Source organism: Morchella sextelata (genome assembly GCF_020137385.1).
Source record: "Morchella sextelata strain SCLS chromosome Unknown scls_16, whole genome shotgun sequence".
Taxonomy (NCBI): Eukaryota; Fungi; Ascomycota; class Pezizomycetes; order Pezizales; family Morchellaceae; genus Morchella; species Morchella sextelata.
Window position 1 is genome coordinate 272,680 of NW_025408631.1, and position 24,640 is coordinate 297,319.

A 24,640-nucleotide genomic window follows, 5' to 3' on the forward strand; every position below is an offset into this window, starting at 1 on the left:
TGACACCTATCTTCCGAGTGATCGTATATGATGGTGGTTGCTACTAGCGCTAGCTCGCCCCACCACGTGCACTCGATTGGGGAAGAAATATCAAGAAACTGATCATGAATATAGAGCAGTGACATACCGCGCAATTGTGATATTTGACTTTTCGGATTGCATAACTCTAGGCCCGCCAGTTTTTTTTTCCCTTTCTCTACCTGAGGACTTCAAGAAAGAAAAATGCGCGCTAAATAAAATGGAAACCACAGCTTCATATTCGCTCACTGAGTGAAGTTTGAAATCCTACTTGTCTAGCCTTGAGGTCTCTGGCGTATGGTAGCTTTACACATACTAATGGATATTTTAGAATTGCGTAATACATGGAAATATCATGAATATGATGCACATATATGCCATGTTTGAAATAGCTTAGACGCGCTTGTGCAAATTTCCACTAAATAAACGACAAACCTCAGGAAGTGGAGGTTGGATTTCGGATAACTGAGGATGCGCGCCTAGCTATTATAAGAGCATACCACGGGATGATTTTCCGCGAAGCAATTGGCAATTGTTCACCTGAGTCCAGTTCTATCACTAATTACACTGAAAACTGGCATTCTATTTAGGTAATAACAGTGTTTTAGTCGTTAACTTCTCCGTCATTCAAAATTCCTAATTCGCCATACAAACTCACAGTTTTCAGTGCATATATGACAGAAAATGAAAATCGGCACCGGCCAAAATACTAAAGACACAGGATGGTGAATCGCAGGCTTTAGTGGCCCCGTCTACACGATATCATAATTATACACATTGCATAAAACAAAAACAAAGCCTCCAAGTTCTCGAATGTTCATGATTATCAGCATATACGTATGTATGTAGCCACTGCAGTAATGATTCACTTGGGTTAGAAATCAGCGATATCCAAATGACTAATAAAAGGCCACAAGTCTGTCGTCGGGGGCTATATACGAATGCAAGGAATGAAGATCTATTGCGAAGCTGATAATGACGCGACCCTCTTGGGTGATCATGATGCAACTACGTGGAGCCTATCCATTCCCCATGTCAGATCTTCTGTCCTATTGTAACTGGGACGATAGATATAGAATCAAGAGCTCCTTTCTTTCTTTCTTCCTTTCTTTCTTTCTTTCTCTTTCACGTTTCCATCAGGCTATGTTTCGTCCCTCTACTTTTCAATCGGTCTTTACCTGGTTTTATTTGTCAGTCACGAAATTTCACTCGTCCCCCCCCCCCCCCCCCTCGATCTGACCAGTACTTTCAGACCGGCACTCTACGAAAGCGGGAATCGATCAGTTACAAAACCACGTCAAAGATAAGCTCATGTGAGGGGTGCCTCACCTCCTCTAAGATGCTTGTTTGAACGTCTCACACTAAATCCCGCGGTGCTGTTGTATAGAACCCATCTTACCTCCTCCTCGGAACGTAGTTAATGGATCAAGACCCCCATTCCTGTCTGCTTTGAGATTTGGCTGGTGCCTTTATACTGATATTCTCAGACATTAACTACTCACAGAAGACATTCACAGACTGCAGCTCCGTTATTTACATACACAACAGCCAGAGCCCGATCCTTTACACTTTGATCATGAATCATTCCAACTTATCTACATGAACCTCCTCCCCCTTCCCCCAAACCACACCCTGAATACCTCTATCCCATCATCATCACAAGAACTTATTCAAAAGCACATTTATTCTTTGTTACCATACTACTTCCCTATAACCCATTCCACAGTCGATCAACTGAAACTGCAAAAACAAAAGGAAAGAGTTCACAATTTTAGAGAAAAAAAGATAACTCCCTACCGATCGACCCTGGCTTTTGTTTTCCCAGCCCCAGCCCACCCCACCCCTTCCCAATCGCATCCAAGAAACATATAACGAGACAGTACAAGGCAAAAAAGCTCCGTTAACCAAGATTCCAAAGGAAAAGATAATAAAAAATAAACCAAACAATTGACAGTCACATTATGTTGAGGGCTTCAGGTCCGCGAGTTTTCTAACTGTTTTCTTGAACATATCAGAAATATAAGAATTCTTGAAAAAAAATTGACAAATAAAATCTCAACCCCAGATCCCACCTAACTGCAAGCAATAAACGGGGCGCCCAAATCCAAATCCAAATCCGTAAACCCATAATACCAAGAAATAGAGGAAAATAGGAAATGGAAAGAGAAAAACCAGACCCGAATTTTTGGTTCTCTTTTGAAAATAACGCGAATTGAAAGCAACAAAAGTTGAGACAAGAGATGAAAACCCCTTCCCAAAGTTACAACTGTAAAAAAAAAAAAAAGACAAAAAAAACGTAAGGGAGAAATGCATGCAACCCAACATACTTAGTTAACACCTCATTAGAAAAGGAGAAAAGGAAAGGAAAGTAAGGAGATATAAGAAAGTAAGGAAAGTTTAAGAGCGAACCAATTGTAAAGTACAAGAATAGAAAAAATGAAGTGGAGAAATAGTAACATACACTTGAGAAACATTTGTTACAGATTCTTCATTTGAAAATGACTGCACAGTAGGGAAGTTAACAATACACATTGTACAGGGAAGCATCCTCGCTTCACTGTGTAAGGAATTGCTCAAGACTTGACTCCATGCTATCACCTGCGGTGTTCAAAGCTTCAGCGGCAAGAGCCTCATAGCTTACTGACGATGTAGGTGCAGGCTCCTTGACATATAATTCGGTAGCATCATGATTCGTCAGGGCCTCAAACATGTTGTTCATATCCCGGTTAGAAGGAGCATTATTGTATTGAGGACTGCTACTAGACTCATTCCTCGATCGATGGTAACTAGCGCTGGGGTTGAAGAGGGCCGGATCCAAAGTGGGACCACGACCAGGGTTGTTCATTAAAACAGGAGACCCGAGTCTTCCGGGAGTTTGGTGATATCCAGGCTGACTAAAAGTCGGCGAACTCTGCGACGTCGATCCAAATCTTGAGTTCCCATAATCGAAATGGGGCTCTCCAGGAGATCGCTGGGATCCATGACCTGAATGGGTCTGGCCCGGGTTGATCGTGGTAGGGGTATCCGGTGAAGACGGCATAGTTGCCGATTTTGACGGAGCAGGTTTTATTATTGGGGGTGGTTTTGAGTTACCGTCAATGGACTTCTTTTTGGAAAAAGAATGAGATTTGGTCCTAAGTTGAGGCGGGAGATCGTCAGGGTTTGTGATACCCATCTGAGCCATTAACTTCTGCTGCTTCGTCGGACGAGGCTTGCGGGTGGACATAGAAACCTCGATGTTTGGGGGAGGTTCGGGCGCAATTGGCATCCATCTATGCAACTCGGTCCGGAAGAAATTCGTTTCGTGTGCCAAGAGAATCTCTGCACCTTCAATCTTCCTCAGATAAAATCGCATAGTCGGGACCTCAGCAGAAGTAAGTCCGAGTGCTGATGTCGTATATGGACGAACATATTCTCGGAAATCGGATGCTGCTTTGATGATATTGTTGAGGCATTCTAGCTCATCGGGAATGAACGGAAGGCCCGGAATTTCGCTGTGCCACTCGATGAGGTCTTCGAGCTTAGGCCGAGCTGCATCGCGAGGTATCTTCACACGATAGTCACAGATAGGACAAGTATATTTATCGTCTTCCTTGACCTTGCCTCTGGCTATCTTCAGACACTTCCCGTGATACCTTTTCCAATGTTAGATGGCTGTGTTCATTAAACATCACAGAAAACATGATTGACATACCACTCATGACAAACTTCACACTCAATCATCATTCCGGCTTCAGGCTGCCTGCAGATACAAAAGACCTCCCGGGGTCGTCCACCCCTAGAATTCTCAAAAGGGCCACCGCTTTTTGGTTCCGGGCTAGGTTCTCTACTAGATGGTTCCACTGGAGTTCTTGGTCGGTCGTCCAGCGCGAAACAGTGCTCATTACGCCCTTCCACATAAGACATGTGCTGGCCCAGAATATGCAGTGGTGCATTTGCTTTCCCGAATAGCTTTTTCCCTCTCCTCATCCAGTCTTCATGGCGTTTTTGCTCTTTTTCTAAATCAATTGTTCCGACAGGCTTGCTGTGGAGCTCCAATAAAGAATCCAATACCTCTCTAACATCTTTATAATGTGGTCTTTTTGATAGGTCTGGCTCTTTGCTCTGATCATATAGCGAAATGATCTGCCTATGAGCCTCCCGTTGTTTATTGAGAATCTGGTCGACTTGTGCTAATGTTTCCCTAGAAACTGGTAATGTTGAAGCTTGACTCGAAAGAGCCTCTAGTTGCTGAAAATGCACGACATCAGCTCTCATCAGCTCCTTGGCCTTGGCCTCCCACATGTCTCCACCCTCTTTCTGGCTTTTTAGAAACATCATCTGTTCGTTATTGTCTGGAATTCCCAGGTCAAGCCCCTGTTTGATCATATCCGCTGTTTCATTGAGGTCCATAAATCTTCCACGGGATTCCCTTGCTAGATCCACCCATTTCAATTGCCGAACAATCTTCTCCAACAAATCTGTCTCAGCCAAGTCAACATTGAAACTTTTCCCAGTCTCGACTAGTCCTTCATAGTCAGCTGTCGATAGAGCCCCAGGAGTAGCCAAAGCGTTCCTGGCGTTTAACTGAAACTCCCGGATTGCATCAGCTCTTTCGCGGAGCTGATCAATTTCAGGGCATTCAAAGCCTATAGTCTCAGCATTTTCCAAAAGTTTCAAAATGCTTTCCAACTTCCTATGTTCGCGCTCTTTTTCTTCCATTTCAGCCTGCTTAGAGCTCCCCTTCCTCCATGCTTTCTCATTTTTTCTGCGGTTCTGCTGCTTGCGTGAGATATATGGAGTCGCTTCATCGACCCATTCCTGTGCACGTTCCACAAAGGTCTTCAAGGGAGCCAATTCCGGAATGTAGCATGGAATCCGCTCACCCTCAGACAATAGTGACTTCAAACCCTTCAGTGCAGGTCTTGGTGTTTCCAGCATTGTCTTCTGCAACTTGGCAGCCCAGGCGGTTGGCATATTCGCCTTGTCATGGACCTTTTGTACGAGTTCCTCAAGGGTTTCGTTCGTCATTTTAAGTCGTAAAGTGAGGTTCGATACCTCACAATCACAAATATCTCGGTAGTGAGACGGACAAGTGACATTGGTAGTGCATGAGCACGTGACCTGTGAAAGGTAACAATAAACTTTACATACCCCACATTGGTATTGATCTTCGCTTAACTCCTCATCCTCGGGTAGAATAGATTGTTTGATGTCAGGAACTTGTTCAAGTAAGCCACGACGTTCAGCAAACTCTCTATTCTTTACCCGTTCAAGAGCAGGTGAAAGCCTAATTAGCAAGAGATTGATTAGCAAACAGTTTTTCCTTTCGTTTCAAGATACAAAAAAGGGCGGCAAACCAAAGCGACGTTCGAATACTAGTGTCTCTTGCAGCAGCAGTAAGTAGTAATTCATCGTGTGAAAAAACAGGTGCTTTCCGAAACTCTCGGTATCTATTAACACCCTCTTGACCAAACGGTTCCCAATCCGAAGGCGCAAAATTAACTGCCTCATTGAAGTTAAACTGCAGAGAGTCAGCAAATACAAACGCCGATTAGTGAGAGGGGGGCAACATACACCGTGGTTGAAGCCTGCATGATATGCTTGCGGGAATGTCACGACAAATTGTCCCGCCCTTTGATCCAACGCATAAACAGTCACCCCAGCCTTCATCAACTGCTTCGGAGTTAGCAGAGTGACCAATTGAAACAAAAGGTCCGGTTGCTGCTCGAACAGCTCTGGTACAGCCTCTCTCATAGCGTTTTCGAACTTTTCCGCGTCCGCGCCCGGAATTCCGTACCATGTCTTGGTAGCTCCGAAATGCTGATAGTTCGAGGAATATGTGTAGTGGTCTTCATTGTGCCAACAGAACGTTGAGAAGCACATACCAACATATAGCCAAGGCACGGTCATCCCAGAAACATCGGATTTAATATGTCTAAATAGGGATTCGGGATGAAGGGGTAGGTTGTTCAGATTCCATGGATCGGTGGAGTATGGATTAATCGGCTGTTTTTCAATGGTCGGAAATCCACTTCCATGTGTGGTTGAATGTATGTCTGCGCCATATTCAACCTCTACCGTCTCATGCACACTTTCCACCAATCTCCAAAACTCTCGTTCTACATCATCCTCGGTAACCATTCGTGGTTTATTAAGGACGGGATCGAACGGCATTCTTGATTGGAAGTAATGAGTTTTAAAGTTGTTCGCTTTTTCTTGAAATTGTCGCAAGGAATAAATTTCGCCATCAGCAAAACCATAATCCCCGGTCCCAACCAAGCAGCGGTTGCAATACCAGTCCCGGTCGGGAACGCTTTTAAGCACAGGGTCCAAGCAGTAGGTATGATAGCCATGATCGCAGCTGTCGCAAAGGAGCAGATTGACCATGTCATCACCACGTCCACACTTTTCGCACTTCTATACAAATATTAGGTACGGCGGTAAAAAGTACTAGAAAGGGAATAAAATATTACCTCTCCTGGATTACTATTGTTACGATCACCGTTCAAGGTTCTGGGCGTTGATGAGGGTCTGTGCAGCGTCATGTGTGATCCAGCTACCATCGGAGCCGGTTCTGGCGGAAGATCAGCAATCGATCTCGGTTAAGTGCTACAACAACCAACTTCATAGAAGAAACCCAGGGATTCTTCTTACCTTTCTTCAACCGTTTGCTTCGTCGTTCGCCGTTCTCTGAATTATCGTCACAATCCATGCCTTTGGCCGAGTCCTTGCTGTCAATGACACCATTTTCCTGGCTAAGACCACGCTTGAGAACAGATCCTATAGTTGATCCTTCGGGCGTGTTTCTTTTGCTAGGTGTAGTGCCATTCTCAATCCTTCTAGAATTGCTAGTCGGCGTTAGGCCTGAGTCCCCTTCTCTTCTGTTTCCGTTAACCATGGTTAGTGGCGTGAAATTGGAAGATCCGACGTTAACAGGTGTGAATCCACCCCCGGTATTGACAGGAGTAAAGCCACCATTCATTGCGGGAGTTGAGCCGCGAACTGGCGTTGCATCTGTCATGTCGGTATCAGATTTATCAGGAGTGCCTCTCAAAGATCCAGCAAGGGTATTCGAAGCCCTGATTGCCGGCGACTCTGGCGGCATACTACCCATCGGAGAATTTATTGACTTGTCCAATGGGAATTTTTTGATCGGTGATCCAGCTGGCGAAGGAGTTATCGCGCCCCTCAGCTCGGCCTCAATTTGCTGCTGCACTCCTGGCTTTGCTGATTTGACCCATTCTTCGTAAGGATGAAGATAACGTTGGTATGAATTTTTCAGCGAGGTTGACAAGCTGGACATAATCTTTCCCGAATATCCCAAATCTCTTCCAATCTCGGCCCATTTTTTATGCTTGCACACCTGGTTAAAACCTCCTCTGATTTCAACAGCCTTTTTCAAGCGATACAAGTCGAGGGGCCGCTTATCGACAGATGGAAACCTGTTTAAATTTGTGCCATGCTGCTTATGATACTTGGACAGCTGATCAAGATAATTTAGGTTTGCTCTAGTGCCTACAGTACGCGAAAATCCAGAGGAATATGATGTCAGTTAAATGGGGAAAAAAAAATGAAAAAAATTCGTTGTTGGATCTGATTCATGGGGAATCTTTTTTTAGAAATTGTGGGCTATGATTACCTCCTTCTACGGAGTTGAGCTCCTGTCTTCTAGTGCGAAAATGAAATCGCTAGTCACACACACACAATGTTAGCAGAGTCCATCCAATCTCTATCCAGCGAAACAAATCTAATGATTCAAATGTTTATAAAACAAAGTCGTTGAGCCAAATAAGCGACGACAGACGCAAAACAATAGAACGTGCTACAAACCTCTGTGTCCACGGCGAAGTCTGGGTTCCAACTTTCCGGTGGAATAATTTTGCAAATCCCATATTTTTTCCCTTCTTCCGAGATGCTTTTGATGTATTCGATTGGGTCCTTCCATTGCTCGAGGGTTGGTCTGTAAGTCGGTGCCTCCAAGAGGCCATGAGGTCGAAATTTCTTTGGTCCTTCTTTAGTTGCAGAACCCCTCCTCTCCACCGTAGACATATCCAAGGCCTGTGCCTTTCGAGAGCTCAGTGGAGCGGATTGATAGCCGCCGGGTCCAGGGTGAGTGGTCGGGATAGTTCCTCCACCTCCAGGACCGCCAGCTTTCATTCTAGTCGAGGGTGCGCGAGGTGACGGACGTGCCGACGAGGCCGCCGCTGAAGACGACGACGACGTAGCAGCAGCCGGCATTACGCAAGGTGTTGGTTTGTTTATTCCGTGGTGGGAATGGCTTTGAGGTAGATAACTGTTGGGTTCGATGGGGGCGGAGGCGGATGTAGATGTGGGGTGTGTCGGTTTCTTATATGGATTGGGGTCTGGAGGGAGCTACAACAGGTATGTATGCTAGTTGCAAGCGTATTATTGCAGGACTGCCGATGTTCATCCAAGCCAAGCATATGTATGAACACACAACGGGGAAACGGAACAGCTACAATATACCGTCTAATATCGTAGATAAATTTTTGGGTGGGATATTTTTGTTCCTCATGCACTCTAGCAAGTGAAAGAGCTACCTGACCGTAGAGACGGTCGGGAAAGTGGGAGTGGATGGCGAGTTTGGGGGGGGTGGGAGGGAACGACGGGGTAGAAGAAAAGAAAGGAAGAAAGGGAACGGGGACAAAATCGGGGAAGAGATCAGACTGAGGAAATACTACAATAGCCTTCGTCCGTCAGGGATCATGTGTGTGGCTGTTATGTATGTATGTGTGTGGTTATGAGGTGGGTGGGTGGAGGGGTGGGCCGTTCGTGGAAGATATGGCTTTTCCTTGCTGACAGCCGCCCGGGGGAGAATGGTTTGATGGTTCGACGAAACAAAAAAAATGATGTATGTAGGGTAGAGAGAGAGAGAAAGGGTGGAGAGAGAATTATGTAGGTACAAGTGGGTAGGGTAGAAACTGAGGCAACAGCAGCAGCAACAGCAAGTAGAAAGCGGATGCGCGGCGAGATCCCTTATAAAACCACCCTTGGGGGGCAATGGGGGGGACAGAGGCAGTACCTACTCTAGCACTCACTAGCAACAGCGGGGGTAGGATATGATTATGTATGTCTGTGAGGAATTGGATGTATGTAAGTGAGTGTAATGGGTTGATAGAGAGGGAGTACAGCGCGGGCGTCTTGCGCTAGCCGCGTCCACTTCCTATTGATTTATTAAGTGATATAGACAGGTACTATCATGTATCTTAAAACGAAAGTGAGTGACTGGGAGAAAGCGCGCAGAACAAAAGGAAGATGTAGATAGGGCAGTCGAGGAGAGAGGAGGGAGAAACACCACAGCTGCAACACGCGCGAAAGAAAAAAGATTGGTAGCACCCAAGGCACGCATTCATGTATCATACCATCATCTATCATACATCCATCACCATACATGGCATGTACCGATACACACGCACATGATACCGACAACATATAGCTAACATTGTGTAGTGATGTATTCCCGGAGTGAATAAAGATCAACAACTTCACGATTGCGTAAATCTTTTTTTTCCCTTCGGGGGGGCGATGATGTATGTACTTTTACAGATGATTCGGTTTGTCGAGTACTTAAATGTATACCCGCCGCTAAGGTTTAGTGTGAAGAGCCCCCCCCCCCAATCCACAGCATCACTACAGCAATTAATACTGATCCGAAAAGTAGACTGCGGAGAGGAAAGCAATTGGAAAAAACAATTCACAGTACTGTACAGCGCTGTACATGAGGTACATCCATACATGTTTGCTAAACAGCTGGCGAACGAACAAGAGCAGAGTCCCAGCAGTAAATTCCACATGCGTCAATGGACCAATGGCCATCCCATATTCGGTCGGTGGACGTTGCTGGACTCCCAGATTCAGCTAGCACTATTCCGCTTTCTGACCGCCGCAAGCGATCTTGCTCTAAAATTCTAGATTTTGAACCAGACCAGATTTTCACAACCAGCACAATTAACCACATCCACACGCCCCCCCGCCCGCGGCCGCAGCCTCCCCTCCCCCCCTCCCCTCCATCACCCCCCAGATACATGTATCCTTAGGATGTGGTATTTCGAGACGTCGGCCGTCCGCCGTCCGCCGTCGAGAAACTGACCCAATGTCCCAATTGCTCTCCGCTTGGCTCCCAAAAGTCCTCGCCCGTTTCGGTCACCATGGGATCCTGTGCAGGGCGCCGGCGATCTGAGACATCCATCCACACACACCTAACCTGCCCACCCCATCAGCGCTGACGAGCAGCAGCAGCAGAAGCAGAAGCAAGGAGGTTGGACGCAAACAAGATATGACCGACGTCAGGTCGCCATCCCGACTTCACCTCTCCAACCTCTTATTTCAACCTCACTCTTCGCCCCCGACTATTAATCATGCACGCCTATTCGAGTACAACCCTTTGAAACCAATTAATGTTTGTCGTGGATTTTATCCGAGCCGCGCAGGATGAAAATAAAATCCACAAAAAATCATGTTAATTAAGCGAACCATACAAAGGAACAATTCCTACATACACAACATACACGTACATACTCTGTGGTGCTTCAGCCTTCATTCCCGACCGGTATTTTATACATTTATTTGGCCTGCTTCCCGACACCAATCCTATGTCTAGAAAAATAAAGACACGTTCTTCAGTACCCTGTCTCGATTTCGGACTTTGCCCCCCCCCCCCCGAGACATTTTGATTCATTTATAAATTCCCCGCGTCGGCTATCGTGCTCCTCGGTACTCGCACTATTAGAACTTATGTAGATTTAGCTTTCGGCTTATCAGTTCGCTGCTTTTCCCTCTAAATCATTGTGCATTTTACCACATTCTGATTCAGGATACACAGTTCATGCGATGTAATGTGGAAGAATAAATATATAGGCAGGATAGCTTGGCTGTCGCCATTTAAATATCAAAAAATACATATAGATGTAAATGAGCAGAGGCTGAGGTACACATAACATCACACTCAATCCTTAAGCTTTGAGCGGGGCTCCCTGGGCCCGAAAACTTCCCATGCCTGATCAAATCCAGCACCTCTTACCCATGCACGAGGACCCCCATGGCAGTCACCCAACCCTTCAGCGCTATCGATACCTGTATATGTGTCAGCAAATCTCAATTAATATCTTTAATAGAACTAACGGAACTAACTCATAGCAGCGATCTTCCTCCACATGTTACCCACAACGGGCAAATTCAACTTCTCTCCATATCTTGCAGCGAGCCTCTCACCATGCGCCAGGGCCCTGATGGTCTTAATGGTATGGCCATCGTCTTCTACGTGGATTGAACGTTCAATAATATCAAGCCATGGGTTTCCAACGCCGTCCTGTGAGACCTTTGGTTCATAATTTTTAATCTCGTCCGTGTGGAGTACCGGTGCACCAATTGCAACATAAGTGAGTATGTCGAAACGAGTCTTCCATTCTAGGAGACGGGCCTTGCTCTCTGAAGTTATCCAATCCTGGGCATTGAAGACCGATATGAAGATGGCCGTCGTCACACAGTGAATCAAGAAGAAATCCACTTTGACCTCCTTGTCCTTCCGCATGGCACCGCCGAGCATAAGAGCTTGGGGACATCAAAAGTTAGCTCGATATATATGCAGCTAACGGGCTCAACCGGAAGCTTACCCGCTATGTTGAGTGATTCGGCAGTTTTCTCGTCGATCTGGTCAACAGGTACTCGGTACTGTTTGGCATATGAAAGAATTGGGTCCATTGCATCGTGGAGAATAGTTGAGAAATAGTTATACAGCTGCCTATCGGTGCCTGGATTGCGGAAAATCGGATCATTTTGGACCTCGTTGAGGATATCCAAATATGGCTTGCCGAACTCCTTCAAGAAATAAATCACAATGCCTCAAGATTTGGGGTGATATCAGGAGACCGTACCTTACTGTCAATATCTATGGCATCCGCTAATGCCCCTTTCAGGAAAACTGCTGTCCAGTCATCACTACATGCCGCAGTAGCAAGTCCTACCGGAACTAGTCCAGGAATATCGAATTCCAACCCGTACCCAATACGGATGATTGGATGATATAAACCTATGCCCCGCAGTCATTACCAATGCTCGTCAAATACCCCACAATGGGCACTCACCGGAAAAACAACGGGCCAGAAGGTCATCTGAAGCCTCCGTCCCCGCAAAGAGTCTCTTGTTTAACATAGCTGGCATGCCAATCTCCTCCATCTCCGTCTGGAAAAACGTAAGAAAATCAGACCAACGGTCCTTGTCGCCAAGATGCTTGTGCCATTGGCTTTCGTCCGATAGGTCCACGACGACCTCCGAGTGGAGCTCTGGGGGTGCACGCTGCACCTGCTTTACACGATTGTATATAGTGTCCAAATCAGCTGGAGTGGCCCCAAAGTCGTAGGTAGCCAGGAGGTCGTCGGACATGTGGTTCTGGTGGTGTTAGTAGCGATATCTCCAATACCAAACGCTTCAGCAAGGGACAAACATGAAATCCTGGCTAACGTCAGTATTGTGCAGTAGGTCCGGGTAAACGTTAATACAATACACACCTCTATCATTGAAGAATCCATGGTAATCATCTTGGTTCCTTTGCAAGAGTTCGCTGAGCTTGCGAGAGCTCTCAGCGGTGATTCCTGGGAAAGACATCAAGCCTCCCTTCCCTGGAGTTATCGAAAGATCCGCAGACTTAATTTTATTCTGGATCGCAGTTATTGGTGCCATTGTCAATGATTTGGAGTGGTATTTGTGTTTGTTGGTTGTTTTGGTGTTTGTTCTGGTGTTGGATGTGTATGCCCTTCCAAAAGTTAGGCGGAAGTTGCGAATACTTATACTCACATCCATACCTATGCCCTTTACAATTTAGACATGCTGAACTTTTCAAAAAGTGTATAACTATTTTTATTTTCCCCACCCTAGAAAGAAGCCATATTGCGGCTGAGATGATTGCACTTAGGGTCAATGCGAATGTCGCTGATCAGCAGTTTCTTTTGTTTTTCCCGAGATTCTTAGTGCCTTTTTTTCCCTATCGGCCGAAGATTTAGTTTTTCCCCGTGATAGTCACGTTTTTCCATGATCACGAGCATTTCGTCCGATATACCGGGATGGTACTCTGAATACGAGCGTCCTCCGAGGACCCCACTATAATAGTATACATACGATTTGGGATCGAGCAGTACATTGAGCATCTATTGGTAACGGATCAAGCTTCGGCCGAGTAAACCCCTTCTTGGAAAATGCCTAGAGCCCGAAAGTTTGTAATGACTTGGTCGAGTGACAACTTGTGATTGATAGTATGACACGGTATCCCTAGGAATCTTTGTTAGATTCTTTGGACATCTTCTGGCAAACATCTATCAATTCGTATTCTAGTCTCTGGTTGCCCTATAATTGGCGTTTATATGTTTATTTGCTTTTGAGAAAGCTGTAAGCCGCGATAATACTACCTACATGTACACTTTATTTTCACGCAATGGCATTGGATACTGTCCTACAAAAGGGCAGTAAGTTCGGATCACACGATTAAGACGATTCTCGAATCGGCTCTTTAGAAACAGAACACACAACTATGTAAGCTACCGTTGCTTTGATTTGCAAACCATATAAACCAGAGTTTCGAGCTCCACAGATCGCCCCAAACCCAAATAAATGATATGTGATCAACCGTCGATATCCGCCATCATCACCACCCTTGTAACATCTGTAAACCCCTCCGGCAAATAGAATCCTCAGGCTTTGAAATAGCGTTCGTGTTGAAACACGAGAAGAAAAAAAACCCGGACTCCGGAATATCCAAACCCACTATACAGATGGCTATACGGCAAGAAACATATCTTGAATAATCGCACGATGGTTGATCGCAACCGTTGAGCGTACAAGAAATCTTGATCAGCTTCATTGCTTCGGAATGTTGACTAACCATACCGTACGAGATATTACGCTCCTCCTTCTCTTTTTGGAATGTTGACTCACCATATAAGATGCTGAAGATCATAGCATCCTGAGGATTTCCCCACAACGAGAGCTTCGCAATGTCAGCATCAGCGAAAACACTAGCTCCAGACCTCGTTTTGATACCAAGCTTCTTACAAACCAGGGGTGTAAAGTAACGAGGCCACGCTACGGTCTGGGCCCACCACCCGTCTCACACCCTCCCCCCCGCCCGCGACGGCGGATGAAAGTTGTCCCGTCTATCCGACATGCGAGGCGGCTCGTGGATTGCCGAACGGTGGGGTGTGTAGAGCTCAACCAGATATAGGAGCTTGTTGCCCCGAGTTTTGGGGGCTTGAATCGTGTCGATCTGGTCAACAACTTATTTACGCATACCTACTCGCCCTGCGCGCGGCTGCCTAACTTTATTACAACCTATGTGTGTGTGACTATGACCTGGAGAAATGAGTTCAGCAAGAAAAAGGTATTAGTTCATCTATCTATCGAGTCAAACGACTACACTATCTTATCCAGATTGTTTTTGACACTTTACAGGGGTAAAACCTAGAAATAATAGAGGGTAAAGAAAAAAATACAACCCAGCTCTCCTCCCTGCTCAAGAGCCCCGGAACTTTCATACAGAAAAAGAAAAGAAATATAAGGATACAACTCTCCTGAGCTTGGTTAAAGCTTCGGAACAGCACAACAGTTAACAGTTACAGCATCTACCCATCGAAAAAAAAAGAAATAGGAGCTTACGGGAGACAGAAGTCGTCCAGTAAAGAAAAATAAAATAAAACGCCATGGCCAGTGATAAGAGCGCCCCACGATCAACAGAAAGCAAGCAAGGAATCCACAAATACTCCGTACCCAAGCAAGCAACCAACCGAACCAGCAAATAAGACATCCCAGGATTAATTATCAACGAAACAAATAGGAAAAGATAGAACCGACGAGATGATGCAGTGTCGGGACCCATATTCTAATAGATGTTTGGAAATATGCGGGTATGGCAGCGGTGGAGGAAGCTTAACGGCAACAGTGGTGGAGACTAAGCTCTTTCTTGTCGTTATGGGCACTACAGTGGAGATGTCAGTAAGAAGCTCGGAGGATGAGTAGCTGTTTAAAGGTTCAGCGAGAACTAACCCATCGAGACTATTCCTCCTGGAAGCGGGAATGGCGAATGGCAGAGTGAGGCCAGCCTGGAAACGAGAGAGATTGTTAGCATGGGTGGGCAGAGTGAAGGGAGGTAGCAACCGCAGCGGTAAAGCTCAGATAGAGCTCGGGCAAGCTTTGAATAAAGAGTAGGAAGCTACATGGAGTAGTAGCAGAGATAAAAGGAGATAAAAGGAGCAGGAATTAAATGGAAACTTACGACGATATAGCCATACATGACAAAGGCCTTAGGAGAAGTTGAGGAAGTGGAAGCGCGCTTGGAGAACATGCGCACAGTCTGGAATGGAAGCGACATCTTTTATTGTTTGGTAGAGAGTGAGTTGCTGGGAATGTATTTATTCAGAGGTCAGAAAAGCTGCACTAAGAGCAATTGACGAGTAAATAGATGAGATTTGTTTGGTTTTTGTGGGGAGGTGGAGAAGGATGAAAGAGTTTAGGAGCTGTGTTGCCTTTAAGTGTTCCCACAGCTCCTGTTAAGCTCACAGCAAGCTCGTCTTCATATCTAAAGATCAGATTATAGAAAAAGGATCTTTGCAACACTAGCGAATCACAGGGGAGGGATTTCAAAGTGATTTTCAGCGTTTGAGTCCTCACGCGCGGCGTATTCTGGGGTACATAGGGGGTTACAGCCTGTGTGAGTGGACATCTAGCGTGAGGAGAGCACGCGAACAACATCCGAAATGGTGCGGGTGGTGAGCTGACATTTGGGGCTTTCTTCCGGAAGAATCCATGGTGGACATTTGGAGGGATGTTATGTAAATACAAGCAACCAACGCGGCGAAATGGACTCAGCCAGCCAGCCAGCATTAATTGTGTATATAGCCAGCCAGTAGATAAGATACATGTGCCCACTGGGGCGAGGAAACAAGGGAATGAAATCTCACGTTAGGATGCATCTGTAAAGTACATATAGGTAGGAGGTATCCATTTGTAATGTGGGTGTGGGTTAGGTGAATATACTACCCTGCCCTGGCATGCTTTGGCGGTTCCTGAACCAAAAAGGGCAGAGAACGAGCGTGGATAGGGGTTCGTCGGATGATCCCCGTGAATCACTCCACGTCGTTTCACTCGGTAACGAGTAAGGCATCAAGCAATCAATAGCACAAATAATGAAAATACAAGCTTAAGGTTCCCCCAAGTGCTGAGCCCTGAAGATGGATGGCGTGTATGTATTATTGTACATACATGTATGCTGGTACAATTTATGTGCTCTACTCAACGACTGTGGGGTTGCATATGACTTTACAGGCGAGAAAAGTGGAATGATAATTGTAGGCAGCGAGTGCATTCTTGTGATCCTGTGCAGTGCTGCCTTGTTTGAGGACGCCGTGGCGGACACCTGTGTGGGTGTGGTGGACTTGATGTAACCAAACATGGGTTCTGCAGACTACCGACTCCACAAATCGGCTTTTACCGAACCTCACTCAACTCAACTGAGAATATCGTCCCGAGTAGGTAGCATACCCACCACCACCCCCGCCAAAAAAACAAAATAATACTTACACAATAATTATTTGCTTCTTTAGAATATATTGAGCCTTGTTTAGAGACTTCTGAAACGAGGCTCTGCACGAATCTCCGGACGCCGGTGCTTGTTTGATTGCGAAGAATACGTACGTCCTCTACAGCTACATAGCACCTGCACGTATTCACCCCCCGTGGGAATTAATTCCGAGCCTTGCAATTGTTGCTATGGTCAGGACGCCGAAACAAGGCCACGCACCACGAGTATGTAGTACTTGCGCAGCGCGGGGAGGTTTTAATTTATATATATTTCTTGTACCTACACTTTCGGGAGCGCTGTTGTACCAATGTCATTTATATTGCGAGACCCCCATGCGAGTGATCCTGACGTGAAGCTATGGGCTCTAAAGCGACGACACTCAATGCACCATAGCTACATGTAGTAGGTATTGCGCGTCTAAACCACATTAGGGTATCTGTGGGGGGAAAGCTTCATCCGTGGGGGGCCCGACACATCAGACCAAGCTTGAGTGAGATCTCATGAACATAATTTCTGAGGTTACTGTTTTACTCTGTTTTCCGGGTATTCATTATGGCCTACAGAAACAGCAATCCCCCATATTTTGTACCCACCATCGCAAAAAGTTTAATGTCATAAAATACAGAAGCTAAAGAGAAAAGGAGAACCCATATCCTTCCCGTGTTCTCAGAATTAATTCCATCACTAGTCAAAGCGCTCTTTAAATCTACGCCTCTAGCTCATCTGCAGCAATATCGTCTTGATCCTTGCCAACAATCGCATTCGACACTTTCCAGCATTGAATGAGATTGTCCTCAGCCGCCGAGACCATAACCCATGGGTCATTGGGGTTCCAAGCGAAGTCTGAAACACGGTTGGTGTGGCCTCCGTGCATAAATAACCTGAATAACAACTTGTTAGAATATCAATAAAGACTCTTGGTAGGCGATTGAACATACAATTCTGGGGGACCATCCTCGGCGTCTTCAGCACTTTGCTCTTCCCCAATTCTCGCCAAGTCCCAGAAACAGATGCGCCGATCAGCGCTGCTAGACGCCAGAATAGGTTCCTCATGTGGATGCCAGCTCAGTCCGTTCACTTCCGCGTTATGACCCGCCAAACTGTGGAGCTTGAGCTTCAAGCTCCGGAGATCCCATAGCGCAACAGTCTTGTCGGCAGATGCAGTAGCGACAACATAGTCTGATGCTGGGTTGAAAGCAATACAGTTGACAGCATCCGTATGTGCAACAACTTTGTGGGCCGCGGAAGTGGTATCTGGCGAGCGAACATCAACAATTTGGAGTGTGTGGTCGTCCGATACTGAACCAAAGAGAGCATCATGGCAAGGGTGATAAGAAACGTCATTTACAATCGCAGAGTGATGTGTGTATACGTGGACGGGGGAGAGTTGGGTGTTGGTTTTGGTATAGCTAGTCGTATCCCATAGCCTCACTGTTGCGTCTTCGGAACCAGTGATAAGATGCCCCTCTTTGTGGGGATTCCAGTTCAGACCGTAACCTTCTCTCTCATGCCCAATGAGCGTCATTTGTGGGAGACATGTCCGGGTATTTGCAGGCATCAATGGGTGCTTTGTCTTGTCAAATATCAACACCTTTCCATCGGCGCACATAGTTGCAATAAGGTCGGGCTTTTGGGGCATGTATCGAGCCTTGTTAACTTCACCCTCGTGAACCATTTTTTGCTGGATGTGGAGGCGACATTCGGCGCCACCACCGTAACCACCGATTTCTTCTTTATCCTCATCGTACCGACTTGGGTCTTGACCTGGAGCTGGAACTGGGTTGGGGAGTTGGACTTCGGCGATTTGGAGGTAGTTTGTATCATTGCCAGATGTATGGGTACCGATGAGGAGACGATGAGTAGAGTAGTTCTTGCCCGGGTGTCTATAAAGAGCTGTCAGAACTATTTTTGTTAATTGTGCGGGGGGTTCTTACGTCTGTTTATCGGGGAACCATTGAGTAGTCAGTGTTGGCCATTCAAGCGCTGAACTATAGTAGGTTAATAGCTGTGCTCGGTGTTCGTGTTTGGATTCGAACAAACCTCAGGATCAGGTCGTAGAGAAATGGGGCATTCTTCTTCCAGATCTTGTACTCTATCGTGCGCATGTAAGATCAGTCCCCGCAGTATAATAGTACCATAAATGTAAGAGCCTACCCTCGTTGATGATCTTGTCTACTACAATCTGTTCCTCTGTATCACGGAGTGTAGGGTCCACTAGTGTCCATAAACGTTAGCCAAATTGCTAAATGTTGAGCTTTGAGGACAAGTGAGCGTACTGTCGATATCTTCATCCATGTTTGCCGACATGTTGGAAATGGGTATATAGTAGTCGTATCTTCGTTACGGGTCGTGGCTCGAAAGTCGAGTAATCGTCTTGCGTTGTTAATGCGATGATGGTGAGGTTGAGCGCGAGGGCCAGGAAGGCAAGTAAGTTTTGGAATTCACGTCGCGTCTCTCAGTTGGTTGCACGAAGAATCACCCAGACGTAGCCTGAAATGGCAATCTACTAGAAAATACATGGATTACCTCGTTTATTGAATAGATAGCCTCTGAATCAAAATAAAGATACGGGAGATTTATGTTCAAGTATATCTTATACATTTATGCCTGATTTCAAGTAGCTCACTTTTTTGATAGATCATGTGGCAGTGTGCGGCGAGACTGTTTGCTCCTCCGAAGAAACGCAACGTCACGAATACCTACATACATACACTCAGTGACTCAAATAACACGCCTCCGACGGTGTACCATAACTCTTTGGGATCTGAGTTCGCTACTGCTTTTTTTCTTGAATTTGCTCTGTTTCTTTGTTATCTTTTCTAGGGAAGGAGGGATTATAGTTCACCACCCGTCCGCCACTTCACACCTGCTTTGTTTTAGCTACTATTGCCTTTTCGCACCATCTATATTCTCACGATGGGTGTTCCAAAGTTCTTCAGATGGATGTCTGAGCGCTATCCTACGATATCTCAGCTTATTGCTGAGAATCGTATTCCTGAGTTTGACTGTCTTTACGTATGAAATAAGCTCCCTTTGCTTTGCGAGATGGTCGAGCTTAACGCTAATTTGCGCTTGGTGGCAATAGTTGGATATGAACGGTATTATCCACAACTGTACGCACAGTGACTCCGATAGTCCGACATTCCGTATGACAGAGGAGAAGATGTTCATTGCCATCTTCAACTATATCGAGCATTTGTTCGTAAAAATTAAGCCCAAGAAGGTATTCTTCATGGCCATTGATGGGGTTGCCCCTCGTGCGAAGATGAATCAGCAACGTGCCCGACGGTTCAGAACAGCTTTGGACGCAGAAAATGCGAGACTTAAGGCAATCAACGAAGGAGTAGAGATGCCCAAGGAGGCTGCCTTTGATAGCAACTGCATTACCCCAGGTTAGTGGCGGGGTTAATAATCATAAGGCTCTTCGAGCTCCGCGGCTAACGATGTCATAGGTACCGAGTTTATGGCCCGGCTGACTACACAACTTAAATATTTTATTAGCAAAAAGGTATCGGAAGATATCGACTGGCAATGTGTGGATGTAATCCTCTCTGGTCATGAGGTTCCCGGAGAAGGAGAACATAAGATTATGGAGTACATCCGCCTGGCAAAGGCGCAACCTGACTATAACCCAAACGTTCGTCACTGTTTATACGGGCTCGATGCGGATCTCATCATGTTGGGGCTCTTGTCCCATGATCCTCATTTCTGTCTTCTCAGAGAAGAAGTAACCTTCGGCCGGACCAAGGCAAAGTCGAAGGAACTCGAGCATCAGAATTTCTTCCTAATGCATCTCAGCGTTGTTCGCGAATACCTCGAACACGAATTCCAGGAGTTAAAAGAACCAGGCGTTTTGAGTTTCCCGTATGATATGGAGCGGATCATAGATGATTTCATTCTACTAGCATTTTTCGTTGGCAACGATTTTTTGCCCAACTTACCTAATCTACACATCAACGAAGGCGCACTTGCCCTTCAATTCAAGGTTTATAAAGAGATCTTAAAGAAGAGCACTGGATACATCAACGAGCATGGCGTCATTAATTTGGAGCGGTTGTCGCTGCTGTTGCAGGAGCTTTCGGTGTACGAAAAAGACTTTTTTGAAGCGGAGGTTTCTGATGCGAACTGGCTAAAGGGTAAGCAAAGAGGTCACCTGGAAGCACTTGAACAGTCCAAGAAACAGAAAAAAGGGAAGCTTGTCATTACGACTGAACAAAAGGATATGTATAAAAAGATTAAGAAATGGCTCGAAAATAAGCGGAAGGGGAAGGGCCCGAAGGTGTTCAATGTCCCTGCAAACTATTCTGCAGCTGATAGGAAGTTTGTGGAGGAACTTGCTGCATCATTAAGGTTGAAGTGTGAAAGAGTCGAAAACGAGCAGCAGGAATTACACCTGCAGTTAAGCCACTACCCCAACGAAGAAGAGTCTGATGACGAAGAGGAGGAAGGTCAAATTGCTCTTTTAAGAGTATTTAAGACATATGACAAAGCATCGGTAGTAGATGTATCGACAGATGACGCGAAGGAGGTGATGCAGAAGAAATATGACGCTTTGTTTTATAAGTGGAAGGATGATTATTACAAGGTGAGTACATATAGCTTCCCCATTATCCCTAAAATAACTAAAATTGTATTTCAGGAAAAACTTGGCTTTGGTCTTGAAGACAAAAAAGAGATGAGAGATTTGACAGAGAATTACATCGAAGGTCTGCAGTGGGTGCTTTACTACTATTACAGAGGTGTAGCATCTTGGCCGTGGTTCTACCGCTACCACTATTCTCCAAAGATTTCCGATATTCATAGAGGACTTGGCGCAAACCTGAATTTTAAGCTCGGAAAACCGTTCAAACCTTATGAACAATTGATGGGGGTTCTTCCCGACAGATCAAAATCAATTGTACCAGAGGCCTATCATGTAAGAGACATTCCATTGTCCTCAGTAAATTGAACTAACATAGTTCGCTCTCTAGCTGTTGATGACCGATGAGAAATCGCCCATCATCGATTTCTACCCTCGTGATTTTGAGCTTGATATGAACGGCAAAAAAATGGAATGGGAGGCTGTCGTCAAGATCCCTTTCATTGACGAAACCCGCCTCATTCCCGCTATGCGAAGTGTAGAACATAGACTAACCGCACGTGAGAAGGAGCGTAACAGCTTCGGTATTACACTGAAGTTCTCCTATTCTCCAAGTATTGATGAGTTGTACCCGAGTAGCATGCCCGGCATCTTTCCAGATATCCCGCATTGTCGCTGCGTGCTCAATGTATTTGAACTACCTACGCTGGATGGTTTGGATATTATTGTGGGATTATGTGAGGGCGCCAACATCGGACTGGAATCACTTGCTGGGTTCCCAAGTTTGAAGGTTTTAAAACATACCGCGAATTTGGAGTTTCACGGAGTCAATGTTTTCCAGCAAGATAGCAGGAATGAGAGTATGGTATTGAGGTTGGAGAACGCGTATGAGGGTGGGAAGTTGGAGGCTGCGAAGCAAAAACTGGGCAAGAAAGTATTTGTTGGTATGTACTATCTTGCAATCTTTGACGAATCTTATTAATGATATTTCAGGATATCCATTTTTGCAGGAGGCCAAGGTCACTGCAATTTCAGATGAGTTATTCAAGTACCAACTCTCGGATGGCCAAATCATGCCTATTCCTCATGGCCCGTATGAAATCGAGGCATGGAAGAAAAAAGCAGAGAGAATGGAGAACGCCTATAGTAAGCGAATGGGCATTATTATTGGCCCAGTTGAAGTAGTCGTTCATACCAGTATCCTCAAGGGGCTGAAGAGAACCGAGGATGGTGCTATGGTCAAGGAGTATGCAGTAGTCCCCGGGATCGAGACAGATTACGCTGCGCAGGCAGTTGTGGACGAGGTTGTGAATGAAGATACGAGGTTCATAGAAAAAAAACCCCTTCCGATTACTGAAGAGTTCCCGGAGGGTTCAAGAGCCTTTTTCTTGGGAGAATTCAATTTTGGAAGGCCGTTAGAGGTTTTTAGACATCATCCAGAGAACAAAGTTGACATTTGGATTTATATTATGGTAAAGACCAAAAGATCCCTATGATAAGATAATAGTTATTAACGTATACCAGAAAGGAAAAGAGCCCGATTTCGGCCAACAAATCGCGCTCAAGGCGGAACATACAACTCGCTACCTTCCTTCCTACACCGTTGCCCGCCAGCTTGGCCTCAACCCTCTTGTTCTGAGTAAAATCACGTCATCGTTCTCTGTTACAGTCGATGATCAACGCTGCAACCTTGGCCTCAACCTCAAATTTGAAGCTAAAAAGCTTAAAGTACTTGGATACTCCCGCCGCGGAGAATCAGGATGGGAATTTTCGACGAAGGCAATTGACCTCCTCCGAGAATATATAGGGAAATTTCCAGCTTTCTTCCAAGGGGTGATGAAAAATCCCCATGGGGATATATACACTGATACCGACTTCTTTGACCCCTCTGAGAGCAAAGCAAAAGTCAAGGAGATTATTGACTGGTTGAAGACTATCCAAACAAGATCCTTTGAGAAGGTCCCGCTAGAAGCGCAACAGCTGGAGCCGGAAGTTGTTAAGGAGATTGAACAAGCAGCTGATGCATACCTCGCCGCCAACCAGGAAGGTGATTTCAAACGCATTTATAATGTTCCCAGAAGGGCTCTTCTTAAGCCTAGCGACGCAGAACACATGCTTCAAAACCAATGGTTCGCCATTGGTGACCGTGTAGTCTATGTTCAAGACTCTGGAAAGGTCCCGATTGCAACCCGTGGTACCGTTGTTGGATTGACACGCACTTCCAGAGCCATGCTACTAGATGTTGTTTTCGATGCTACTTTTATGTCCGGCACCACTCTGGGTGAACGGTGCTCCCCCTTCCGCGGGATGACAGTACCCACTTCATCCGTGCTGAACTTAACAAACCGTCAGCTTATCGCCTTTTCAAAGGCCAGCGCTGAAAAGAACCCCACTCCTATACCCGAGCCCATCTCTGCACTCGCATCCAACTCCAACGGCCGTATTCTCCCCACAGAAGGCCTCAAACCAGCACAGGTTCCAGGGCAATTGATGGGCTCATTCAGTAGTGCTGTTCAAGGAGGCGGAAACAGCCGCGGAGGCCGCGGGGGCCGTGGCAACCGCAGTGGCAACCACACTCCCGATGGAGTCAGTGGTAGAGGCGGCCACGGAGGATCTCCGAGGGGACCAACAAGTATGACTATGCGGGGCGGTCCCCCAGTTATCATGCAAAGGCCGCAACAACAAAACCAGCCTCAGCCAAACGGTTCTAATGGACAACAAGGCTTCCAACATCGCGGTCAGCAAGGCGGAAAAGATGAGCAGGACGGGCAACCTCAGGCTGGTAGGGGAACCTATAATAATGTTCCACCGCCGGCTGCATTGAACGCCCGCGGAGGAGGAGGAGGAGGAGGAGGACCCAGAGGAAGGGGGAGGGGAGGGAGGGGAAGAGGAAGAGGTGATAGGGGCGATAGAGGAAATGCGGGGAACAGGAGTACGATGCCAGTTCCGGTTGGAGAACCGCAGTAGTAGCTAGATGTACCTATATAGCGAAAACGAGCCTCTAATGCGGCCAAATATTCTTCCTAATTAATATGGTGTAATTACCTAATTAATGGGAATAATTTTGGGCGTATTAAGGGCGAAATTCATATAGGCATTATATCCCAGATTAAATGAAAAATGATTTTTGTAGTTGCCAGCTCTATGGCTAGTGCTACTACATTTGTACGTGCATAGGGAATCTTCATACCACATCACTCGACTCGTTGACTTAGCCGCGTAATACGGCAAATGATAACTTCGCGACCAGGGTCCTGGCTGGAGTAATAATGTGCAGGGATTCCTTGCTTGCTTACGAAAGGTACTATGCCCTGCATACATGTAGGTACTCCGCTCCGTTCTCTGGATAGACTAGCAATGCAGAGCTTCAGAAAGCTGAGATGAGATGACTGCGCGGGGCTGTGAACGAATGGTGGTAGCGAAACACCACTGCATGTTCTTGAAACCTTCTTTTACGAGGCTGATCTTTGACGGAG

The 24,640-nt window shown here is 46.0% G+C and overlaps 4 protein-coding genes across 4 annotated transcripts; 1 reads left to right on the forward strand and 3 right to left on the reverse strand.

The window, feature by feature from the left end:
- Window positions 1–2,572: 2,572 nt before the first annotated feature.
- On the reverse strand, window positions 2,573–8,238 carry H6S33_003788 (uncharacterized protein; the record flags this gene model as incomplete). Its single annotated transcript, XM_044835543.1, has 9 exons — window positions 2,573–3,653; window positions 3,713–5,121; window positions 5,152–5,287; window positions 5,358–5,521; window positions 5,575–6,417; window positions 6,474–6,574; window positions 6,655–7,515; window positions 7,640–7,688; window positions 7,831–8,238. 9 exons carry the CDS (start codon window positions 8,236–8,238, stop codon window positions 2,573–2,575), a joined length of 5,052 nt encoding a protein of 1,683 aa, XP_044691322.1.
- Window positions 8,239–10,966: 2,728 nt separating this feature from the next.
- On the reverse strand, window positions 10,967–12,699 carry H6S33_003789 (uncharacterized protein; the record flags this gene model as incomplete). The annotated part of the gene is made up of 7 exons (XM_044835544.1): window positions 10,967–11,094; window positions 11,152–11,571; window positions 11,634–11,838; window positions 11,895–12,049; window positions 12,105–12,408; window positions 12,464–12,471; window positions 12,528–12,699. The coding sequence occupies 7 exons, from the start codon at window positions 12,697–12,699 to the stop codon at window positions 10,967–10,969; spliced, it is 1,392 nt and encodes a 463-aa protein (XP_044691323.1).
- Window positions 12,700–17,291: 4,592 nt separating this feature from the next.
- Window positions 17,292–18,892, reverse strand: H6S33_003790 (uncharacterized protein; the record flags this gene model as incomplete). Its single annotated transcript, XM_044835546.1, has 6 exons — window positions 17,292–17,466; window positions 17,524–18,468; window positions 18,520–18,573; window positions 18,626–18,677; window positions 18,740–18,799; window positions 18,862–18,892. The coding sequence occupies 6 exons, from the start codon at window positions 18,890–18,892 to the stop codon at window positions 17,292–17,294; spliced, it is 1,317 nt and encodes a 438-aa protein (XP_044691324.1).
- A 609-nt stretch (window positions 18,893–19,501) lies between these two features.
- On the forward strand, window positions 19,502–24,131 carry H6S33_003791 (uncharacterized protein; the record flags this gene model as incomplete). Its single annotated transcript, XM_044835547.1, has 7 exons — window positions 19,502–19,600; window positions 19,671–19,977; window positions 20,038–21,170; window positions 21,225–21,500; window positions 21,556–22,108; window positions 22,158–22,636; window positions 22,689–24,131. 7 exons carry the CDS (start codon window positions 19,502–19,504, stop codon window positions 24,129–24,131), a joined length of 4,290 nt encoding a protein of 1,429 aa, XP_044691325.1.
- Between the last annotated feature and the right edge of the window lie 509 nt (window positions 24,132–24,640).